This window comes from Podarcis erhardii (assembly GCF_964252035.2).
Source record: "Podarcis erhardii genome assembly, chromosome: 18".
NCBI lineage: Eukaryota > Metazoa > Chordata > Lepidosauria > Squamata > Lacertidae > Podarcis > Podarcis erhardii.
Genome location: NC_138516.1, coordinates 5,527,398 through 5,546,054, shown reverse-complemented (window position 1 = coordinate 5,546,054; position 18,657 = coordinate 5,527,398). Strand labels below are relative to the sequence as shown.

The 18,657-nt window shown below is 48.4% G+C and overlaps 2 protein-coding genes across 3 annotated transcripts in view; one reads left to right on the top strand and one right to left on the bottom strand.

Annotated features, from left to right (window-relative positions):
- The window catches only part of PIAS4 (protein inhibitor of activated STAT 4), a 36,664-nt gene extending 22,449 nt beyond the window's left edge, over window positions 1-14,215 (top strand). For both annotated transcript variants that reach the window (XM_081846256.1, XM_081846257.1), the window contains exons 7-11: window positions 3,391-3,496; window positions 4,669-4,742; window positions 5,854-6,014; window positions 8,383-8,525; window positions 10,965-14,215. In XM_081846256.1, coding sequence (XP_081702382.1) covers window positions 3,391-3,496; window positions 4,669-4,742; window positions 5,854-6,014; window positions 8,383-8,525; window positions 10,965-11,167 — 687 coding nt within the window. In that variant the 3' untranslated portion in view covers window positions 11,168-14,215. The remainder of the gene's footprint in view (window positions 1-3,390; window positions 3,497-4,668; window positions 4,743-5,853; window positions 6,015-8,382; window positions 8,526-10,964) is intronic.
- LOC309332990 (protein-lysine 6-oxidase-like) overlaps window positions 1-18,657 on the bottom strand; it is a 285,922-nt gene that overhangs the window by 130,842 nt on the left and 136,423 nt on the right. The window lies entirely within an intron of this gene.

Genomic DNA, 18,657 nt, shown 5'->3' with positions numbered 1-18,657 from the left:
ACCTTCTCAATCTGGCCCGCGGGTGATGCAGGAATCAGTGTGTTTTTACATGAGTAGAATGTGTCCTTTTATTTAAAATGCATCTCTGGGTGATTTGTGGGGCCTGCCTGGTGTTTTTACATGAGTAGAATGTGTGCTTTTATTTAAAATGCATCTCTGGGTTTATTTGTGGGGCATAGGAATTAGTTCATTATTATTTTTTTCAAAATATAGTCTGCCCCCCCCCAATAAGCTCTGAGGGACAGTGGACTGGCCCCCTGCTGAAAAAGTTTGCTGAACCCTGATTTAAATCAAATCGATTTAAATCGCGATTTAAATCTCTAGTCAGTAAGGCTTGATTTAATTTTTTTTTTTTTTTTAAAGAAAGACTCATTCTTGCTAGTATAAGCTTAACATTTACAACCAGATGAAGGTTTCATTTTTGGAATGATAAATTTATAAAGAAGATTTTTACAGTTATATCAAAAATTACTGATTTGGTTATACTATTAGAAATACATAGACCGATAATTATGAAATTATTGTGAGGTTTAATTAGGACAGTCCACATATACCTTGGTACTCTGGGTTACAGACACTTCAGGTTACAGATGCTTCAGGTTACAGACTCCACTAACCCAGAAATAGTTCCTCGGGTTAAGAAATTTGCTGCAGGATGAGAACAGAAATTGCGTGGTGGTGGCGTGGCAGCAGTGGGAGGCCCCCTTAGCTAAAGTGGTGCTTCAGGTTAAGAACAGTTTTAGGTTAAGAACGGACCTCCAGAATGAATTAAGTTCTTAACCCAAGGTACCACTGTATATTGGCTTCCTCCGGCCTCTTTTTTTTCAATGGTGACCCAGACCACTGGTAATGTAAGAATATTCTTCGCAGCTGTGAGCAGGGCAGTGGGGTGGGCTAAGTGAAGACAAGCGGCGGCAATTCACTCTGACGTTGTTCCCTGTTCCTGCTTAGGCCGCACAGAAAAAGCATTTTGGTTCCTGAAATTCATTCCAATTGTGCAGATAAAATACAGCGGTACCTTGGTTTAAGAACAACTTAGTTTAGGAACAACTTGGATTAAGAACGCTGCAAACCCAGAAGTAGGTGCTTTTGTTAAAGTTTGTGGGTCATAAATCCCTTTGACCCACTGCGACGGCCCTGTAATAAACATGATTTATTGCCACTCCGACCAAGTTCCAATTGTGCCCACATGCTTCCACTTGCGCGCTGCCACTCTTCGCAGTTGCAGGATGATAGCAGAGTTCACACGCAGCGTAAAATGGCTTGTCTCTGTCATAGCTGTCAAGCGTCCCTTATTTGGCGGGACAGTCCCTTATCCCAGCGCCATGTCCCACTGCTGTCCCTTATTGATGATGTCCCTTTAAATAAGCTACTGAAGGTAATGGGGCCCTTTCTAGGTCCAGCTGTGCTTTGTCAACAACAAATTGTTGCTTTTTGTGTATGTTGAATATACGCTATATGGTCATTAATGGACCTAATAGGTATCTAAAGCCATTTGCACACAACAAAATATGTATTTTATCAAAGTAATTATTCCCTTATTTTTGCTGCTGATCCCTTATTTTCGAGGCTGCTGGTCCCTTATTTTCAAATCTGTAAGTTGACAGCTATGGTCTCTGTCGACGTGGTGTCTCCAGTAATTCAGCTTGACACCAGTGCTTCTATTCTAACGCTCTTTAGAAGCATTCAAAAACAGAAAAGAAAAACCTACAGAATCTAGCTGCATGCTTGCAGCTTTCTGTCTAACAAAAATGAAACTATCTTGCTCACGTTCTCGGACAGAGTGCTCTCCAGAGAGAGCTCAGCCCCCACAGAGCACAGATCAAAGGAAAATGCCCGGGTCATGTGGGCAGTGCACCCAGTGAATAAGAACGCTTCCTGGAGTGTTAACTGTTTTGGTTTGTGAACTTTGCCTTGGAAGCAGAACGCGTTGAGTGTGGTCCATTTGTAAATTGTAAATCTGCTATGGGAAAGCACGCCTTGGTTTAAGAACGCTTTGGTTTAAGAACGCTTTGGTTTAAGAACAGACTTCCGGAACGGATTAAGTTCATAAACCAAGGTACCATTGTATAGCTGATAGAATTCTACAGGATGTGATAATACTGTCAAAACATTGACGATCCAGTGATCCCCAGGCGTTCTCCTCCAGATGTTGGAGATGTCAGGCACCCAGGCATCTTCACTTGATTACATGCCCGAGAGGGTCAACAATGGGCAGACCAGGAGATGCGAATTTTGCCTTTGCACAGTCAGCTAGTTCCGTCGCTCTCACGTTTCTCCACCCAGGAAGGCAGGAAGCATGGCCGGGAAACACATTCTAGCCTGGCACGAATACGCAAGGAGCGGGTGGGCAAAGCAAGGCCAATGAGAGGTGTGGCTCAGGAGGGTATATGGTTGCATTTGCCGCTAGGTCTGGAGGTTCCCCTCCCCTGGTTCAAATAATACCCTGTTTCCCCGAAAATAAGACAGTGTCTTATATTGATTTTTGCTCCCAAAGGTGCGCTAGGTCTTATTTTCAGGGGATGTCTTATTTTTCCATGAAGAAGAATACGGTGCACATTTATTGTCTAATTGTGAGTCAACCAGAGCAAGCAGCAGGCGGGCGCTTATCCTGGCAGTGGCATGGGCTCTCTGATCTAAAGAGACCTTGCAATGCATGAACAGCTCCGGCTGCGCTGCGGCCTATCAGTGAGCTGCGCGGCGGCGCCTGCCACTACGGTCCAGAGGAGTCAGACGCCTTATGGTAGCTTCGGGGGCCTTATGTTCGGGGGAGGCCTTATGTTCGGGGAGGTCTTATTTTCGGGGGATGCCTTATATTACAGCGAGAGGCAAAACCGGAAGTACCGTATTTTTCGCTCCGTAAGGCACACCTGACCATAAGGCGCACCTAGGTTTTTTTGGGGGGGGGGGGAGTTCAAGAAAAAAATAATTATTTAAAGGGAGCGCTGAGCAGAGCCTGTATGGATCCCAGGCTCTGCTCAGCGTTCCCTTTCATGAGACGCGTGGAGCGTGTGTGCGGCGCTTGCAGGCTTTTCCCCGAGGAGGGAGAAGGGCAGCCCGTCACTTCCTGCTCCCAGCCTTCCCGCTGCTCCCAGAGCTTGTGGGGCTGGTGGGGGAAGCCCAGGTTCCCCCCCCCCCCCAGCCCTGGGGACCACACATTCGCTCCATAAGATGCACAGACATTTCCCCTTAGATTTTAAGAGGGGGAAAGTGTGTCTTACAGAGCGAAAAACACAGTATTTTCAGGGGATGTCTTACTTTCGGGGAGAGACGGTAAGCACAGGAACCGAAACACAGGAAGGATCCTTTGCAAGGTGATAGGAAAGACCAAGGAAGGTTTCGCTGCCCTGCGATTTCTCACAAACCCTCTGTTTTCATCCCGCTCTTCAGAGTTATTCCGTGGGCCTCTTCCTCGTGAGACAGATGACGTCGGCAGAGCTGCTCCAGAGGTTGAGAGTAATCGGCATTAAGCACCCAGAGCTCTGCAAGGCACTTGGTGAGTTGGCACGCTTCTCTGTAGAATTGCAGATTCTCAAGGGACCCCCCGAAGGCCATGCAATGCGGGAATATTCTTCTCAACGTGGGACTCGAACCCACGGCCCTGAAATTAAGGGTATCGTGCTCCTGTGGAGGGGGGGGGGCGGTACATGAAGAAGGGAGTGCTGCAGATCGGGAGTTGCAATCCGGCAGTCTCCAGAAGGCTGCCAGTTCGCCGCCCCTGAGCCAGTGTTAGAAACTCAGGTATGTAAACGAGGTGCAAAATGGCTCCTTAAACCAGTGTTGCAGTCGCCAAAACAGATTGTCCTAGTTGCCGTTTGGGAGGGCCAGACGACTAGGAAGTTGTATTTTTCAGTGCAACTCTCTGGTTCCTGAAATCTGTCCTGATTGTGCGGATAAAATAGCACAGAGAGAATTCTACAGGGTGTGTTGTTAAGTACAGTGGTACCTCGGGTTACATACGCTTCAGGTTACAGACTCCGCTAACCCAGAAATAGTACCTCGGGTTAAGAACTTTGCTTCAGGATGAGAACAGAAATCATGCTCCGGCGGCGCAGTGGCAGCAGGAGGCCCCGTTAGCTAAAGTGGTGCTTCAGGTTGAGAACAGTTTCAGGTTAAGAACGGACCTCCGGAACGAATTAAGTACTTAACCCAAGGTACCACCGTATTTGTGTTTTTAATATTCTGTTGGGAGCAGCCCAGAGAGGCTGGGGAAACCCAGCCAGATGGGCAGGGTATGAATTATTTATTATTATTATTATTATTATTATTATTATTATTATTATTATTATTATTTATTATTTATTATTATTATTATTATTATTATTATTATTATTATTATTATTATTATTATATCGCAGTAGCCCCTGTGAATAGCATGCTATCGGGGAAGAGCCTCAGCACAACCGATAAATCATAACAAGCCCAACCCCTAGCTCACAATGATTGTGCCAAAAAACACGTTGTGGAGTATACCTGCCGTAAAACACCCGTCTAGAGGGGCCCTTTGTCTTGGGCAGAAGCAGATTGAGCGGGGGAACGAGACAGATTCTTCTACTGCCCGCTTTCTCCGTTCCCTGGGGAGTGCTGAAAGTCGCTAACAAAGGACAATCGCTTTGTTCCCTCTCTTCTCTTCTTCCACATATTCTCCTCCCGACTCAACAACTGTAGTTAAAGAGAAGCTGCGCCTGGATCCAGAAAGCGAAATCGCCACCACTGGTGTCAGAGTGTCTCTCATATGCCCGGTAAGTGATCCATGTTGTGTTGTAAAGCGCTCGCTGTGTGTGTGTGTGTGTGTGTGTGTGTTTAGAGGTGGCAGCCACAGCACAGCTCCCATGCCTTGGGCACAGCTGATTGGTGAGAAGGTGCCATTGCAGGAGATGCTATGACACTTTAAAGATTTCCTTAAGTCCAGTAGCCTTGGAACGTTTATTATTTGTTTATCCCATTTATATCAAGGTGGCATGCCTGGTTTCCCCCCACTCCTCATTTAATCTCCACAACACCCTTGTTGGGAATTTCCCTGAGACCTTCGGAGGAAGGGTGGTACATAAATTTAATAGATCTCTGCTGTTTTCAAGCTCCTTGAGGCTATTGAGTCTTCCACCCTCCCTTTGGAAGCTGGGCTTTGCTCAGCAAAGGCATATCCCTGTCCTTAAAGGGACCCCTGACCATTAGGTCCAGTCGTGGCCGACTCTGGGGTTGCGGCGCTCATCTCGCTTTACTGGCCGAGGGAGCCGGCGTACAGCTTCCGGGTCATGTGGCCGGCATGACTAAGCCGCTTCAGGCGAACCAGAGCAGCACATGGAAACACCGTTTACCTTCCCGCCAGAGCGGTACCTATTTATCTACTTGCACTTTGACGTGCTTTCGAACTGCTAGGTTGGCAGGAGCAGGGACCGAGCAACGGGAACTCACCCTGTGGCGGGGATTCGAACCGCCGACCTTCTGATCGGCAAGTCCTGGGCTCTGTGGTTTAACCCACAGCGCCACCCAATTTTAAAAGGGGGTAGCCCCCCCCCCACTGCTCTGCACTCTCCTTGAGTGCTTCTACATGGCTAGAATGTGCCATTGAACTCTGAAAAGGCCTCTTCCTTGCCTGGATGGAGTTTGGAGGGGTGTGTGTTTGTAGGAATTAGCCTTCTATACAAAGGGAAACATTTGCATCTGTTGCTCCGCCCACCTTTGCTCAGGCCCCGCCTACCACCACCAGGTGGCCCCCGGGAGGCTGTCTAGAAGTAAATGCGGCCCTCAGGCTGACAGTGGTTCCTAGAGCGCCAAAAGAGCTGCCCCAGGCCTTCCTCATTTAGGTCCGTTCTGGGGCTTTCATAACGTTCCTCACCTTTCTCTCCAAAGCTTGTGAAGATGCGTCTGTCGGTGCCATGTCGGGCCGAGACCTGCGCTCATCTACAGTGTTTCGACGCCGTTTTCTACCTGCAGATGAATGAGAAGAAGCCCACCTGGATGTGCCCAGTTTGCGACAAACCGGCCACTTACGACCAACTGATGATTGATGGGTGAGTTGAGCTGATTGCCTCTCTCTCTTTACCTGTGTGTGTGTGTGTGTGTGTGTGTGTGTCTTGAGCATAGCTGTCAACTTACAGATTTGAAAATAAGGGACCAGCAGCCTCAGAAATAAGGGATCAGCAGCCAAAATAAGGGATTTTCCAAGCACAGGTATGTTCAACTTCTGAGCCCCTCTGAGCCAAAGGCAGAAAGCCCAGCCAGCAGCCAAACGAAGCCTCAAGCGGTGGTTCCCACAGCGCAGCAACCCGGCAAAGGGGATGCAGCAAGGAAAACCACCGTCACCTCTCCGCTGGGAAGCGCTGAGCAAAGGCGAGTCCCCAGGCAACGTGGCTGATTTGATCGGCACAAGGCATGCAAGCTCCACCCCCCAGTCATTCCTAGACTCCTTATTGGGTGAGCAACGCAGCCAAGCAACACAGTTGGAGCCTCCCTCCTCCCTGGCCGGCTGGGAGGGGGGGAGGGAGAGGAGCTGCTTCCTTTGAAACCCAGGAAATTTAAGGGACATCATCAATAAGGGACAGCAGCGGGACACAGCGCTGGGATAAGGGACTTTCCCGCCAAATAAGGGATGATTGACAGCTATGGTCTTGAGGCCTGCCTTAGAATAACAGAACTGCAGAGTTGGGTCACCTGGTCCAACCCTCTGCAATGCAGGGAACATGAATTGCCTGATGGACGGCCATCTCTTCGAAAACCTCCAAGGAAGGAGAGGCCACTGCCTTCTGAGGGAATCTACCGTCAGACAGCTCTTTCTCTTCGAAAGTTCTTTCCGGTGTTTTGTCTGAATCTCATTTCTCGTCCTTTGAATCCGTTGGTTTGGTTCCTGGCCCCTGGAACAGCAGCAACAACCATGCAGATCTTTGAAGATGGATCTCACTTCACCTCTCGGTCTTCTCTCCTCCTGGCTAAACGTTCCCAGCACTTTATTTATTTTGAAATAATTTTTATTTGATTTTACAAGTATAATAATACTTCTTATTATTCTTATTTATACCCCGCCCATCTCGCTGGGTTTCTCCAGCCACTCTGGGCAGCTTCCAACGGAATATTAAAATACAATAACCTATTAAACATTAAAAGCTTCCCTAGACAGGGCTGCCTTCGGATGTCTTCTAAAAATCTGATAGTTGTTTTTCTCTTTGACATCTGGTGGGAGGGCGTTCCACAGGGCGGGCGCCACCACTGAAAAGGCCCTCTACCTGGTTCCCTGTAACTTGGCTTCTCGCTGCAAGGGAACCGCCAGGAGGCCCTCGGAGCTGGACCTCAGTGTCCGGGCAGAACGATGGGGGTGGAGATGCTCCTTCAGGGTTACAACTTCAGAGTTATAACAATACAAAATATATATCCATATTTGGAGACTTCTCCGAATCTCTAGGCTTCCCCCCTGCCCCTTCATGGGTCCTATTATAAACCTTTTCTTATAAACTGTGTATTATTTCACCATCCAAATTTTATGTCTCTCCAGTTGATCCATAATATCTTCTACATTGCAAGTGTTTAATGTTTTTATCTGCTTATAGTCTCACCCCATTCTTTATTGAAGTTTCAGTCTTATTGGTTCCTGAGCTTCCTCGTCAAGTTTTGCCATTTCGGCATAGACCAACAGCTTAGTTTGTCATTCTTCTCTGGTAGGGACTTTGTCTTGTTTCCATCTCTGGGCTTTAAAGAGAGGCAAAGCCTTGTGTGAGTAATTAGGATATTGATGTGTCGCTTTCTAACAAGATCTCCAAGCGACTTTCATTTAAAAACATAATGATAAATCTAATCATTCACATCTGGCATATATTTCACATCTGGCAACCAATGTGCTCCTTTGGTTTCACATAGTACATGGGTAAAAGGTAAAGGGACCCCTAACTGTTAGGTCCAGTCGTGACCGACTCTGGGGTTGCGGCGCTCATCTCGCTTCATTGGCTGAGGGAGCCGGCGTACAGCTTCCGGGTCATGTGGCCAGCATGACTAAGCCGCTTCTGGCGAACCGGAGCAGCACACGGAAACACCGTTTACCTTCCCGCTGGAGTGGTACCTATTTATCTACTTGCACTTTGACGTGCTTTCGAACTGCTAGGTTGGCAGGAGCAGGGACTGAGGAACGGGAGCTCACCCCATCGCGGGGATTCGAACCACCGACCTTTTGATCGGCAAGTCCTAGGCTCTGTGGTTTAACCCACAGCGCCACCCACGTCCCCAGTACATGGGTAGGTGAGTCTAAAAAGCCCGGGACACAAATTTTCATGGCCCTCTGGTGACTTCATTTACCTGAAGTATTGTATTTAGCGTTAACTCTGGAACTCTGGAAGTGTATACTTGACACAATTCAGAATTAAATTGGCAGCTGTGCTGTCTCTTCCCCCACAGGCTCTTGTCGAAGATCTTGACGGAATGCGAAGATGCCGACGAGATTGAATACTTGGTGGACGGCTCCTGGTGCCCTATCAAGGCAGAGAAGGAGAGGAGCTACAGCCCCCAGTGTCCAATTTTAGTTGTGGGTGGGTCCACAGGTGAGTCTAAACATATTTGCTGGTCACTGCTCTGTTTCCTTCCTAAACAGGGACCAAAGGGCCAGTAACCCTGGTGCCGCAGAACTTTGAAAGTTTCAGCTGCACCCAACGTTACTCCTGCCTGATCAGAGTAGACCCACTGAAGGATGTGACCATGGGTAGGCAAACTAAGGCCCGGGGGCCAGATCCGGCCCAATCGCCTTCTATATCCAGCCCACGAACGGTCCAGGAATCAGTGTGTTTTTACATGAGTAAAATGTGTCCATTTATTTAAAATGCATCTCTGGGTTAGTTGTGGGGTATAGGAGTTTGTTCATTTCCCACCCCCCCTTCAAAATATAGTCTGCCCCCCCCCCCCAAGGTCTGAGGAACTGTGGACCGGCCCTCTGCTGAAAAAGTTTTCTGACCCCTGGACTTGACTTTTAGAAATCTATTAATTTCTGTGGCCCCAGCTCAGAGTAAAACTTTGTTGAATGCCACCCATTGAGTCTGCTGTGAGTGAAGCTTGCACAGATAGGAACTTTCATCTTAAATCAATCAATAAATGAGTCTGACATGTCCAAAGAGGAACTGATTCCACTTCACGTTCATCCCTTTTGAAAACTAGCTTGGTTTACGTTCAGTTCACAATTCAACTCCGTCCAAATGATCCTTAACAAAGGAGACATCAAAACACACACACACTGCACATGACTGGCTTTGTTCATTTCCCCCAACAATTGGCCTCAAAAGGCCCAAACAGCAAAAAAAAAAGCACCAATAAGAGAATGAACTAGAGACAGTTCAGAGTTCTACCTCCAAAGGAATGTAATTCACGTACAGTTTGCCTGGCAGTTATGGGAACAATTTTCAGATGTAGTTCAGGGATTTTCAAACTATTTCATTGGACTGTTGCTAAACCAAGCTCCTTCCTTTAGACAAATTATTGGAGGGGGGACTATCGGTGGCTACTAGTCCTGATGGTTATGCTCTTCCTCAATCGCTGGAAGCATAATACTTCCTAATTCCAGTTCTTGGAAGCCACAGGAGCAAGAGATCTGTTTGAGAAGGCTTGAGAGTGTGAAAAGAAGATCATTGGGGTCAATCTGCCCCCCAGTGATCGGAATCCAGCCATTGCCTCACTACCACAGCTTCCCTCGAGTCGCTCGCTGAAGTTGGAGCCACAGGGCCACGAATGCAAGCCCAACCGGCTTTAGGAGTTGGCGAGGACGTCCGTGTCAGCAATCCCCAGGCTGCTTGCCCTCGGGCCCGTCGCTATCAGACGGGGAACGTTCTGCAGAGCTGGGCAACGGTTGGAATATAAAAACAAAGACAGATACATGTTTAAAAATGCCAGAGGAGGCCTTCAAGGCCTCAGCCTGAGAGAAAAAAAACCAGTGCTTTTTTTCAACATGGCAGAATCCAGGTCTTGAATGTGGCAACACTTGGGATTATGGATGGTGTTAATTTTGTTTTGTTTTTTAATCTGTAAATCCACTTGGTTTAAATTTGATCGTGTTACTAAATATAAATATGATCATCTTCTTCTGCAATCCCTCGTAGCCGAGTAAGATAAATACGGTTTTAACAGTGAGTCTGTAAGTGACTGTGGAAGCCAGTTCTGGATCCACACGCCCTTCCACAGTGGGGACATAGGTTTCCGGGCAGGAGTTGATCACAGTGAGGGTTTGCCAAGCACACCTTCCTCTTAGCACGTTTGAGTTTGTTTGAGTTCAAAGCCCACGACACCTTTGGTAAAGGCTGTTCTCCAACTGGAGCACTCGTGGGCCAGTGTTTCTCAATTGTAGGTGTTTATACTACATTTTTTAAAGATTTGCCTAGGGAGAGTCGTTAAACCTCTTTTGTTGACCACCAGCATTACGCTTTCCATTTTTAAGTTCGGAAAAGATCAGTTGCTTTGGAAGACGATAATCAGGCATCTGAACAACATGGCCAGTTCAACAAAGTTGATGTTGAAGAATCATTGCTTCGACACGGGTGATCTTTGCTTCTTCCAGTTGGAAGAAGCTAGATAAATATGATATAAATCTATATCTATACAGTCATACCTCATGTTACATTTGCTTCATGTTACGTTCTTTCAGGTTACGTCCTGCAGCGACCTGGAAGTACCAGAAAGGGTTACTTCCAGGTTTTGCTGCTTGCGCATGCGCACAAGCGCTAAATCGTGCTTTGCACATGCGCACAAGCTCCAAATTGCGCCATGCACCTGCGCAGATACGACGCTTCAGTTTGCACTCTTTTCATGTTGCGAATGGGCCTATGGAACAGATCCCGTTCGCAACCAGAGGTACCACTGTACATAATAGAAATACCTATTTTAGAAAGATGATAACGATGATGACGATAATGATTAAAATAATAATAATAATAATAATAATAATAGTAATAATAATAATGCATGTTAATTCCCCCCGGTTCTCCTTCCCCTGCTTCCAGGAGGCACTTCGGAGGCCAACGGTGTGCCGCCTCCCGCCCCCAGCGTGGAGAACGGCAAGGTCCCCGCCGACGTGGTGGACTTGACGCTAGACAGCTCGTCCTCCGAGGAAGAGGACGACGACGATGAAGAGGACGACGACGACGGCGGACCCAAAAGGAAACTGCCCCGCCTATACAAGAACGGCTTGGCATCCGCCTGCTGACTGCAGGGGGCGCTCCGGGTCCTCCGCGTGGGAAAAGCTTGAATACCTTGGTGCTTATTCAGACGTGGGAAGAGGGGCTTTCTCTCCCTTCCCCCCTCCATCTCGCCCTCTCTTGCAAAGCTGCCCCCTGTGACTTCCCAGTTCCAAGTTAATTTTTTTTAAAAAAAAGAAAGAAAGAAAGAAAAATTAAGAAGGCCTGCCGGGGGCTAGGGTGTGGCGGCGACATTGGCAGAGCTCCTGCGTGGCTGGAAGACGCCGCCTGGCGAGCCATCCTCTCTCTGGGGTCTTTTGCCAGCTCAGCTTGCACCGCCGCGAGAAGCAGGGCCGGGACGGCGCACACCTCTCTTGCATGGAGGAGTCGTGTCGGGAATTGGCCACTGGCTCTCCTCTCCTTCCTCGCGCCCCCGACCCCCTGCTCTCCTCTCTGCCCCCGTTGCTTCTTGGATGACCTGGTGCCAGCTGCTCGGAGCATGTCGGAGCGCCGGCGGGCAAGCTGAACTCTTCTGGGCCTCCCAAAAGCGGCATGTGTCTCTTTGGTCTTGCCTTGTTCGACAACCATTCCTGACTCCTCCTCAATCTCTCTCTCTCTCTTTCCCTTTCTCTGACACGTGCGAAACCCCTCGCCGGACGTTTTAAGGGAGTGCTGTGTGTTTGTTGCCCTTTGATGCCGGGAGGCTCCTAGAACCAGCAGGTTTCCCTGGTCCCCCCCCCCTCCACTGCCCCCCGTCCCATGGGCACGTCAGGAAAGGGCTTCGGAAGGGGAGCCTGTGAAAGATGGACCTAGACTTTGAAACCAAGATGGCTTAGAGTTCCTTGGAGCATCTCGGGAGAGAACCTCATGTAAAAAACTCTTTTTAGCTTCTTCCGAAAATAATGTAGAATTCTTACATACTGATTCCCTGTTGCTTCCCACGCCCCCCTTTTTTAAGTTGAACAAAGCCATTGGGGAGGTGGGAGGTGGGGAGGGGTCGGAATGCGGAATGGGCTTGAACCACAAACCTGTTGTCTTTTTTCCCCCCTTTCTTTTGAAGTGCAATAACTTGGTGTGTTTTGGAAGGTGAAAAGGGCTGTGTGTCTCCCCGTCCCACCCTCTTTAATCTCACCAGGGCTTTAGCTTGAGTCGGGTGTTTTGGGGAACAAAACAGCTTTTTTGCCAGGGGGCGGGGTGGGCTAGGAGTGGACGGGCCGGCGGGTTTGGGGGGGGGGCACAATGGCCCTTTCCAGAACAGAAATGCCAGGTGGAGGAACTTTTTATTATTATTATTATTATTATTGTTTCTACCCAACTACCTCGGTTTTAAGACAAACAAACAGAAATTCAGGTGTAGCTCAGTCAGTGGTGGTGGGCAGCATGCAGGTGACTGTTGTCTTTTTAAAAATTGCCTATGGACTTCCAGCTGCTTTGATACGTCTCCCCCTCTGTTCCCCCAAAGCGCACGCCCTCGTGTATCCGTGAACTCTTTTTAAATATTGCCCCCTTCTGCTCTGCCTGGCCTCGGATCGCTTGCCTACATCTGCTCTTAACTTTCATTGCTGGCAAGCGAGGAAATGCTCGCCCCTCATATCACACACACACACACAACACACCCACCCACCCTCTGCCCAGGAGCTGGTGCACTACTAGTAACCCCATGCAGATGACCAAGGAAAAGTGTGTCTGTTGGTTTCATGCGTTTACACTAGGCCAAGACTGTGCAAGGTGGGCTTTTATTGCACACACTGAAAACTGAATTGGCCTCGCATTTTATTTTGGTGGGTCGGGGGAGTTGTCCTGTTTCCTTTGCCCTACCTCCCCACCCCACCCCTTTCCTGCCATTCCCACCTGTTGTCCGTCCGCCAGCCCAGCAAACCTGGAACGCGGGGTGCTTTTGCTGTCCCCCCCCCGAAAAACAAAACAAAACCATGATGTGTGTTCAAGGCACCTCCACCTTCTGCTCTCTCCCATGAAGCTGGAGAGAACAGCACCGTCATCGTTTTTTATATCCAGACCAGTGGTGCTTCTCTTGACCGTTGCGTTTTCCAAAAAAAAGAAAGAGCAATACCTCTTCCAAAGGACTGTGCCCCAGGGAGGTTTTGCCAAACAGAGAAATGGCACCTCCTTGACTCCAGGCCGAGAGTATGTCTCTTGTCTCCCTTTTCCAGGCCGCATGGGGGAAAGAAAGCCCTCTCCAGGGTGTTTTAAAGAAAAGCCAGTTCAAGTGTATTTTATAGAAGCCCCCAGACCTAAACGGTTGCTGTATAGGACCTCGCCCAAGGAGGAGAAGCAAGGCGCTTAAGAGTTCAGCCAGGTCATGGCAAGTAGTTCTTGTCAGTTGCTTTTATCTCCCCCTGAACATCCCACCCCACTGATGGCCCCCCATGCCTGATGAAGGGCTCTTGAAGAACCCCTGGGATAAACAGCACTCGGCGGGGGTGAAGCCCTGCCCCAGTCCCTTGGAAGCCGATGTGGAGAAAAGATGGCTGCAGGAAGGGAGGTGTGGCAAGTCACCCAAACTTCCTGGTTCTTCTTCCTGGCTCTTCCACTCCCCCCCCCCCACTCTCCTCCCCCATATATATATCCCCCGCACCCGGACAAACATCTCAAACTGAAGCAATACGTTTGCAGTTTTTAAAACGCGCACACACAAGACCTCCAGATCCACTGAGGGTTTGCAAAGATCTTTCCTTGTACAGATGATGGTTGCTTGCCTCCTCAGCCACTCAGTAGTTCATCCCACTCCTCTCCCTCAGGATTCTAATTTGTGCGCTTAAACTTCTTGGGCTCCCCATCCCAGACACTGTCCATTGAGACTTCGCATCCTCCTTCCTTCCTTCCTTCCTTCCTTCCTTCCTTCCTTCCAGATTTCCATTCTGTACATATGTTTTTGCTTAACATCCCTGTCCTGGCTTCCCCCCCTCCTTTTTCTGTTTGTTTGTTTGTGTGTGTGTGTGTGTGTGTGTGTGTAAAGAAAAGAAATCATTATTTTTTTCTTTCCTTCAATACACATTCTTCAGAATTCAAAAGTATAGTGTTTGTTAAATAAAATGAATTGAAAGATTTCACTTTAACCTGCTTTCACTTATGCCTGGCGTTGTTGTGATGGGTCGGCTCAAAGCTCCGTCTTAGCCCAGTGTCCTGTTTCCAGCAGTGGACAACCCAACGGTTTGGAAGGCCTCGCAAGCGGGATTAGCCTTTGGTTGTTTGAACCCCACCTTCTGGTATCCTCCTCCTGAACATGTGTGTTCTGTTTAGCGTTGATTTAGAGCTGTTGCTTTATTTCTGAAGAACATGGGTAAGAATTGTCTTGCAGGAACAAAACTAGTTCTAGAGCAGGGGTCCCCAAACTAAGGTCCGTGGGCTGGATAAGGCCCGAGGGACTCATTTATCCGGTCCGTGGCGATGCCCGCTGCTGACGCCCGCTCTTACCGGCGCTGCACTGCGCAGCTGCCCACTTCCAGGTCGGAGGAGCACTGAAATAGCTTGTGCGCATGCACAAGCGTTACTTGCGCATGCACAAGCATTATTTCCAGTGCACATCCAGGTCAGAGGAGGCCCATGCACATGCGCACAAGCTATTTCCGGTGCTGCTCCGACCCGGAAGTGCTCTGAAAATAGCGTGTGCGCACGCATATGGGCACGCACTCTTCCGGCCCACTGCGCAATTGGCACTGGAGATACCGGCCCGAGGCGCGGTAAGTTTGCTGACCCCTGTTCTAGAGTACTGTTGTGAAGAAAAAGCCAAACAGCTGCCTCTGAGAACTGTAAATGGGGTGTGTGGGGGTGTCTCCTAATCTTCCCCTTCCCCTGTGTTTCTTTGATCTGGCGGTACTTTGCGATAGATACAGCCCCTGTCCCTAGTTTATTGACTCCATGTTCAGATAATTCCTGAACTACAACTTTTGTCGACCCACGAAGCATGGCCCAGCAGTCAGGAATGATGGAGGCTGTGGTGCAGCCACATCTGGCAGACTTAGTATAAGCTGGTTTTCTCCTGCACCAGACAGTAGCACCTGAACCACTAGCTTCAGGTTATAAGGAGATTCCGACTCAACATCAGGAAGAACTTTAATAATAATAATAATAATAATAATAATAATAATAATAATAATAATTTTTTATTTATACCCCGCCCTCCCCAGCCAAGGCCGGGCTCAGAGCGGCTTACAAGCAATAATAAAAACAAGATGAATGATTACAACTTAAAAACAAAAATAAAATACAACATTAAAATAATGGAACATTAAAATATTAAAATGTAGCCTCATCGCAGGAGGAGAAGGAAAAGAAAAGAAAAGAAAAAGAGGGAGGGAGGGAGGGAATCAAATTGGCTCCAAGCCAAAGGCCAGGCGGAACAACTCTGTCTTACAGGCCCTGCGGAAAGAAATCAGATCCCGCAGGGCCCTGGTCTCATGAGGCAGAGCGTTCCAGCAGGCCGGAGCCAGTGTTGAGAAGGCCCTGGCTCTGGTTGAGGCTAATCTAACTTCCTTAGGGCCCGGGACCTCTAGGGTGTTGCTATTTATGGACCTTGAGGTTCTCCGTGGGGCATACCAGGAGAGGTGGTCCCGTAGGTACGAAGGTCCTAGGCCATGAAGGGCTTTAAAGGTCAAAAGCAGCACCTTAAATCTGACCCTGTACTCCACCGGGAGCCAGTGCAGCTTGAAAAGCACTGGGTGAATATGCTCCCATGGCAGAGACCCCGTGAGGAGCCTCGCTGCAGCATTCTGCACCCGCTGGAGTTTCTGGGACAGCTTCAAGGGCAGCCCCGCATAGAGCGAATTACAGTAGTCTTTCTGACAGTAAGAGCTGTTTGACAGTGGACCTGTCTCCATCGAGAGCTGGTGATTCTCCTTCTTTGGAGGTTTTTAGGTAGAGGTTAGATGGCCATCAGTCATGGATGCTTTAGCTGAGATCCCTGCATTTGTTGGGAGTAGGATTAGATGACCCTCAGAGTCCCCTCCAACTCTACAGTTCTATGATCTTAAGACAGCTTCCTATGTCTCAAGCTGGTCTGAGGAATCTTTGACTCTCCAGATGCTGATGAACTACAAGCCCCACCATCCATGGCAGTTGGCCGTGCTTGCTGTGGCTGATGGGAGTTGTAGTTCAGCAACATCTGCATGGCCAAAGGGTCCCCACATCTGATCTACTCGTCGTGGCTGGAGCCTTAGATTTCCTTTGATCTGAGAGGCTCTGTTTGCCTTTGGGGTGAGTTCATCTTTTGAAACCGTTCCATTTGCCGTTTCCCTGTTTCTGCAACCTCTTGCAATCCCCAGTCATGCTGCTACTTTCATGTGTGCTGGGGAAGGTTTTCCTGTGTGGAGTTTGGCTGAACAGGTTTCTCTGTCCTTGCTAAATAAAATGGCGCAGCAGCTATGGAGAATGAGGCTTCCCTGGGACTCCTCTCTAGCATGTTGTTGGTCCGGCTCCAGCAGCCCCTCTCAGAGAGCTCATCATAGCTGTAAAGGCCCTTAGTCATAATTATAGATGACGACAGGCAGACAAAAGGCACACACAAAAATAAAACTTTTGAGATGTTTCAGTTACAGATAGGTAGCCGTGTTGGTCTGCCATAGTCAAAACAAAAAATTCCTTCCAGTAGCACCTTAAAGACCAACTAAATTCTAGGTATGAGCTTTCGTGTGCATGCACACTTCTTCAGATACCCTGAAACAGAAGTCACCAGACCCTTCTATATAGTGAGAAGGTGGGGAGGGGTATTACTCAGAAGGGTGGTGGGAATGGGTGATTGGCAGAAAGCTGTGATGAGCCTGTTAACGACCCTTAACGACTGCAATAGGCCTGTTAACGACTGCAATAGACTCTTAACGACTGCAATGAGCCTGTTGACGACTCTTAACGACCTATTGCAGTCGTTAAGAGTCGTCAACAGGCTCATCACAGCTTTCTGCCAATCACCCATTCCCACCCCCCTTCTGAGTAATACCCCTCCCCACCTTCTCACTATATAGAAGGGTCTGGTGACTTCTGTTTCAGTGTATCTGAAGAAGTGTGCATGCACACGAAAGCTCATACCTAGAACTAACTTAGTTGGTCTTTAAGGTGCTACTGAAAGGAATTTTTTGTCTTGAGATGTTTGTTTATCATAGCTGTCCATGGAGGCACAGGTCAATTCTGCGTCCAAAGCAGCTGTCTACCAACTCTATCTGGTACGCCAGCTGAAACCTTACCTGCCCGTGAACTGTCTCCCCAGAGTGGTGCATGCTCTGGTTATCTCCTGCTTGGACTACTGCAATGCGCTCTACGTGAGGCTACCTTTGAAGGTGACCTGGAAACTGCAATTAATCCAGAATGCGGCAGCTAAACTGGTGACTGGGAGCGGCCGCCAAGACCATATAACACCGGTTGTAAAAGACTTTCATTGGCTCCCAGTACATTTCCAAGCACAATTCAAAGTGTTGGTGTTGACCTTTAAAGCCCTAAACGGTCTCGGCCCAGTATACCTGAAGGAGCATCTCCACCCCCATTGTTCAGCCTGCACACGGAGGTCTAGCTCTGAGGGCCTTTTGGCAGTTCCCTCCCTGCGATAAGTGAGGTTACAGGGAACCAGGCAGAGGGTCTTCTCAGTAGTGGCGCCCACCCTGCGGAACACCCTCCCATCAGATGTCAAGGAAATAAACAACTACCGAACTTTTAGAAGACATCTGAAGGCAGCCCTGTTTAGGGAAGTTTTTAATGTTTGATGTTTTATTGTGTTTTTAATAATCTGTTGGGAGCTAACCAGGGTGGCTGGGGAAACCCAGCCAGATGGGCTGGATATAAATATTATTATTATTATTATTATTATTATTATTATTATTCAACTGGCCTGAGATGACACGCTAATAAAACTCTAAACTTGTGCCATCATAACCCATGTATTTTTAGGAACATTTAAAACTTGTTTGATATGACAAGGTCTATATCCGTTAACAAAATAATTTCGTCTTTCACCCAATCTGAAAAGCAATCTGCAAAACCGATCAAATGCCAAAAAATAATGTTAAAGCGTATCTTACGTTTGAGGCCCCTTTAGAGCTGGGGAGCCCAGGTGAATTGGCCCCTTAATTGCCCCCCCCCACAAGCCATAAGGTAGGAATTGGGAGTCCAGTACCCAGCACACATCAGCCCCAAGCAGCATGGTCAGTAGTTGGGGGTTGTTGGCGTTACAGTGCAGTGATTTCCCCAAGGAACAGCCGTGTGAAAAAATGTCTTGTGGTCACCTAACCAATTTTATTGCCGCGTAAGCTTTTAATGTGGTCTAGAGCTAGTCCTCTCTAGGCGGTGGTCAACAATTTGGCTGCAAAAGGCAAGTCAAATGACACACACAAAAATGTTATTTAGTCATGTCCACCTCTTTGTGACCCCCTAGACCAGAGCACGCCAGGCACTCCTGTCTTCCACTGCCTCCTGCAGTTTGGTCAAACTCATGCTGGTAGCTTCGAGAACACTGTCCCACCATCTCGTCCTCTGTCGTCCCCTTCTCCTTGTGCCCTCCATCTTTCCCAACACC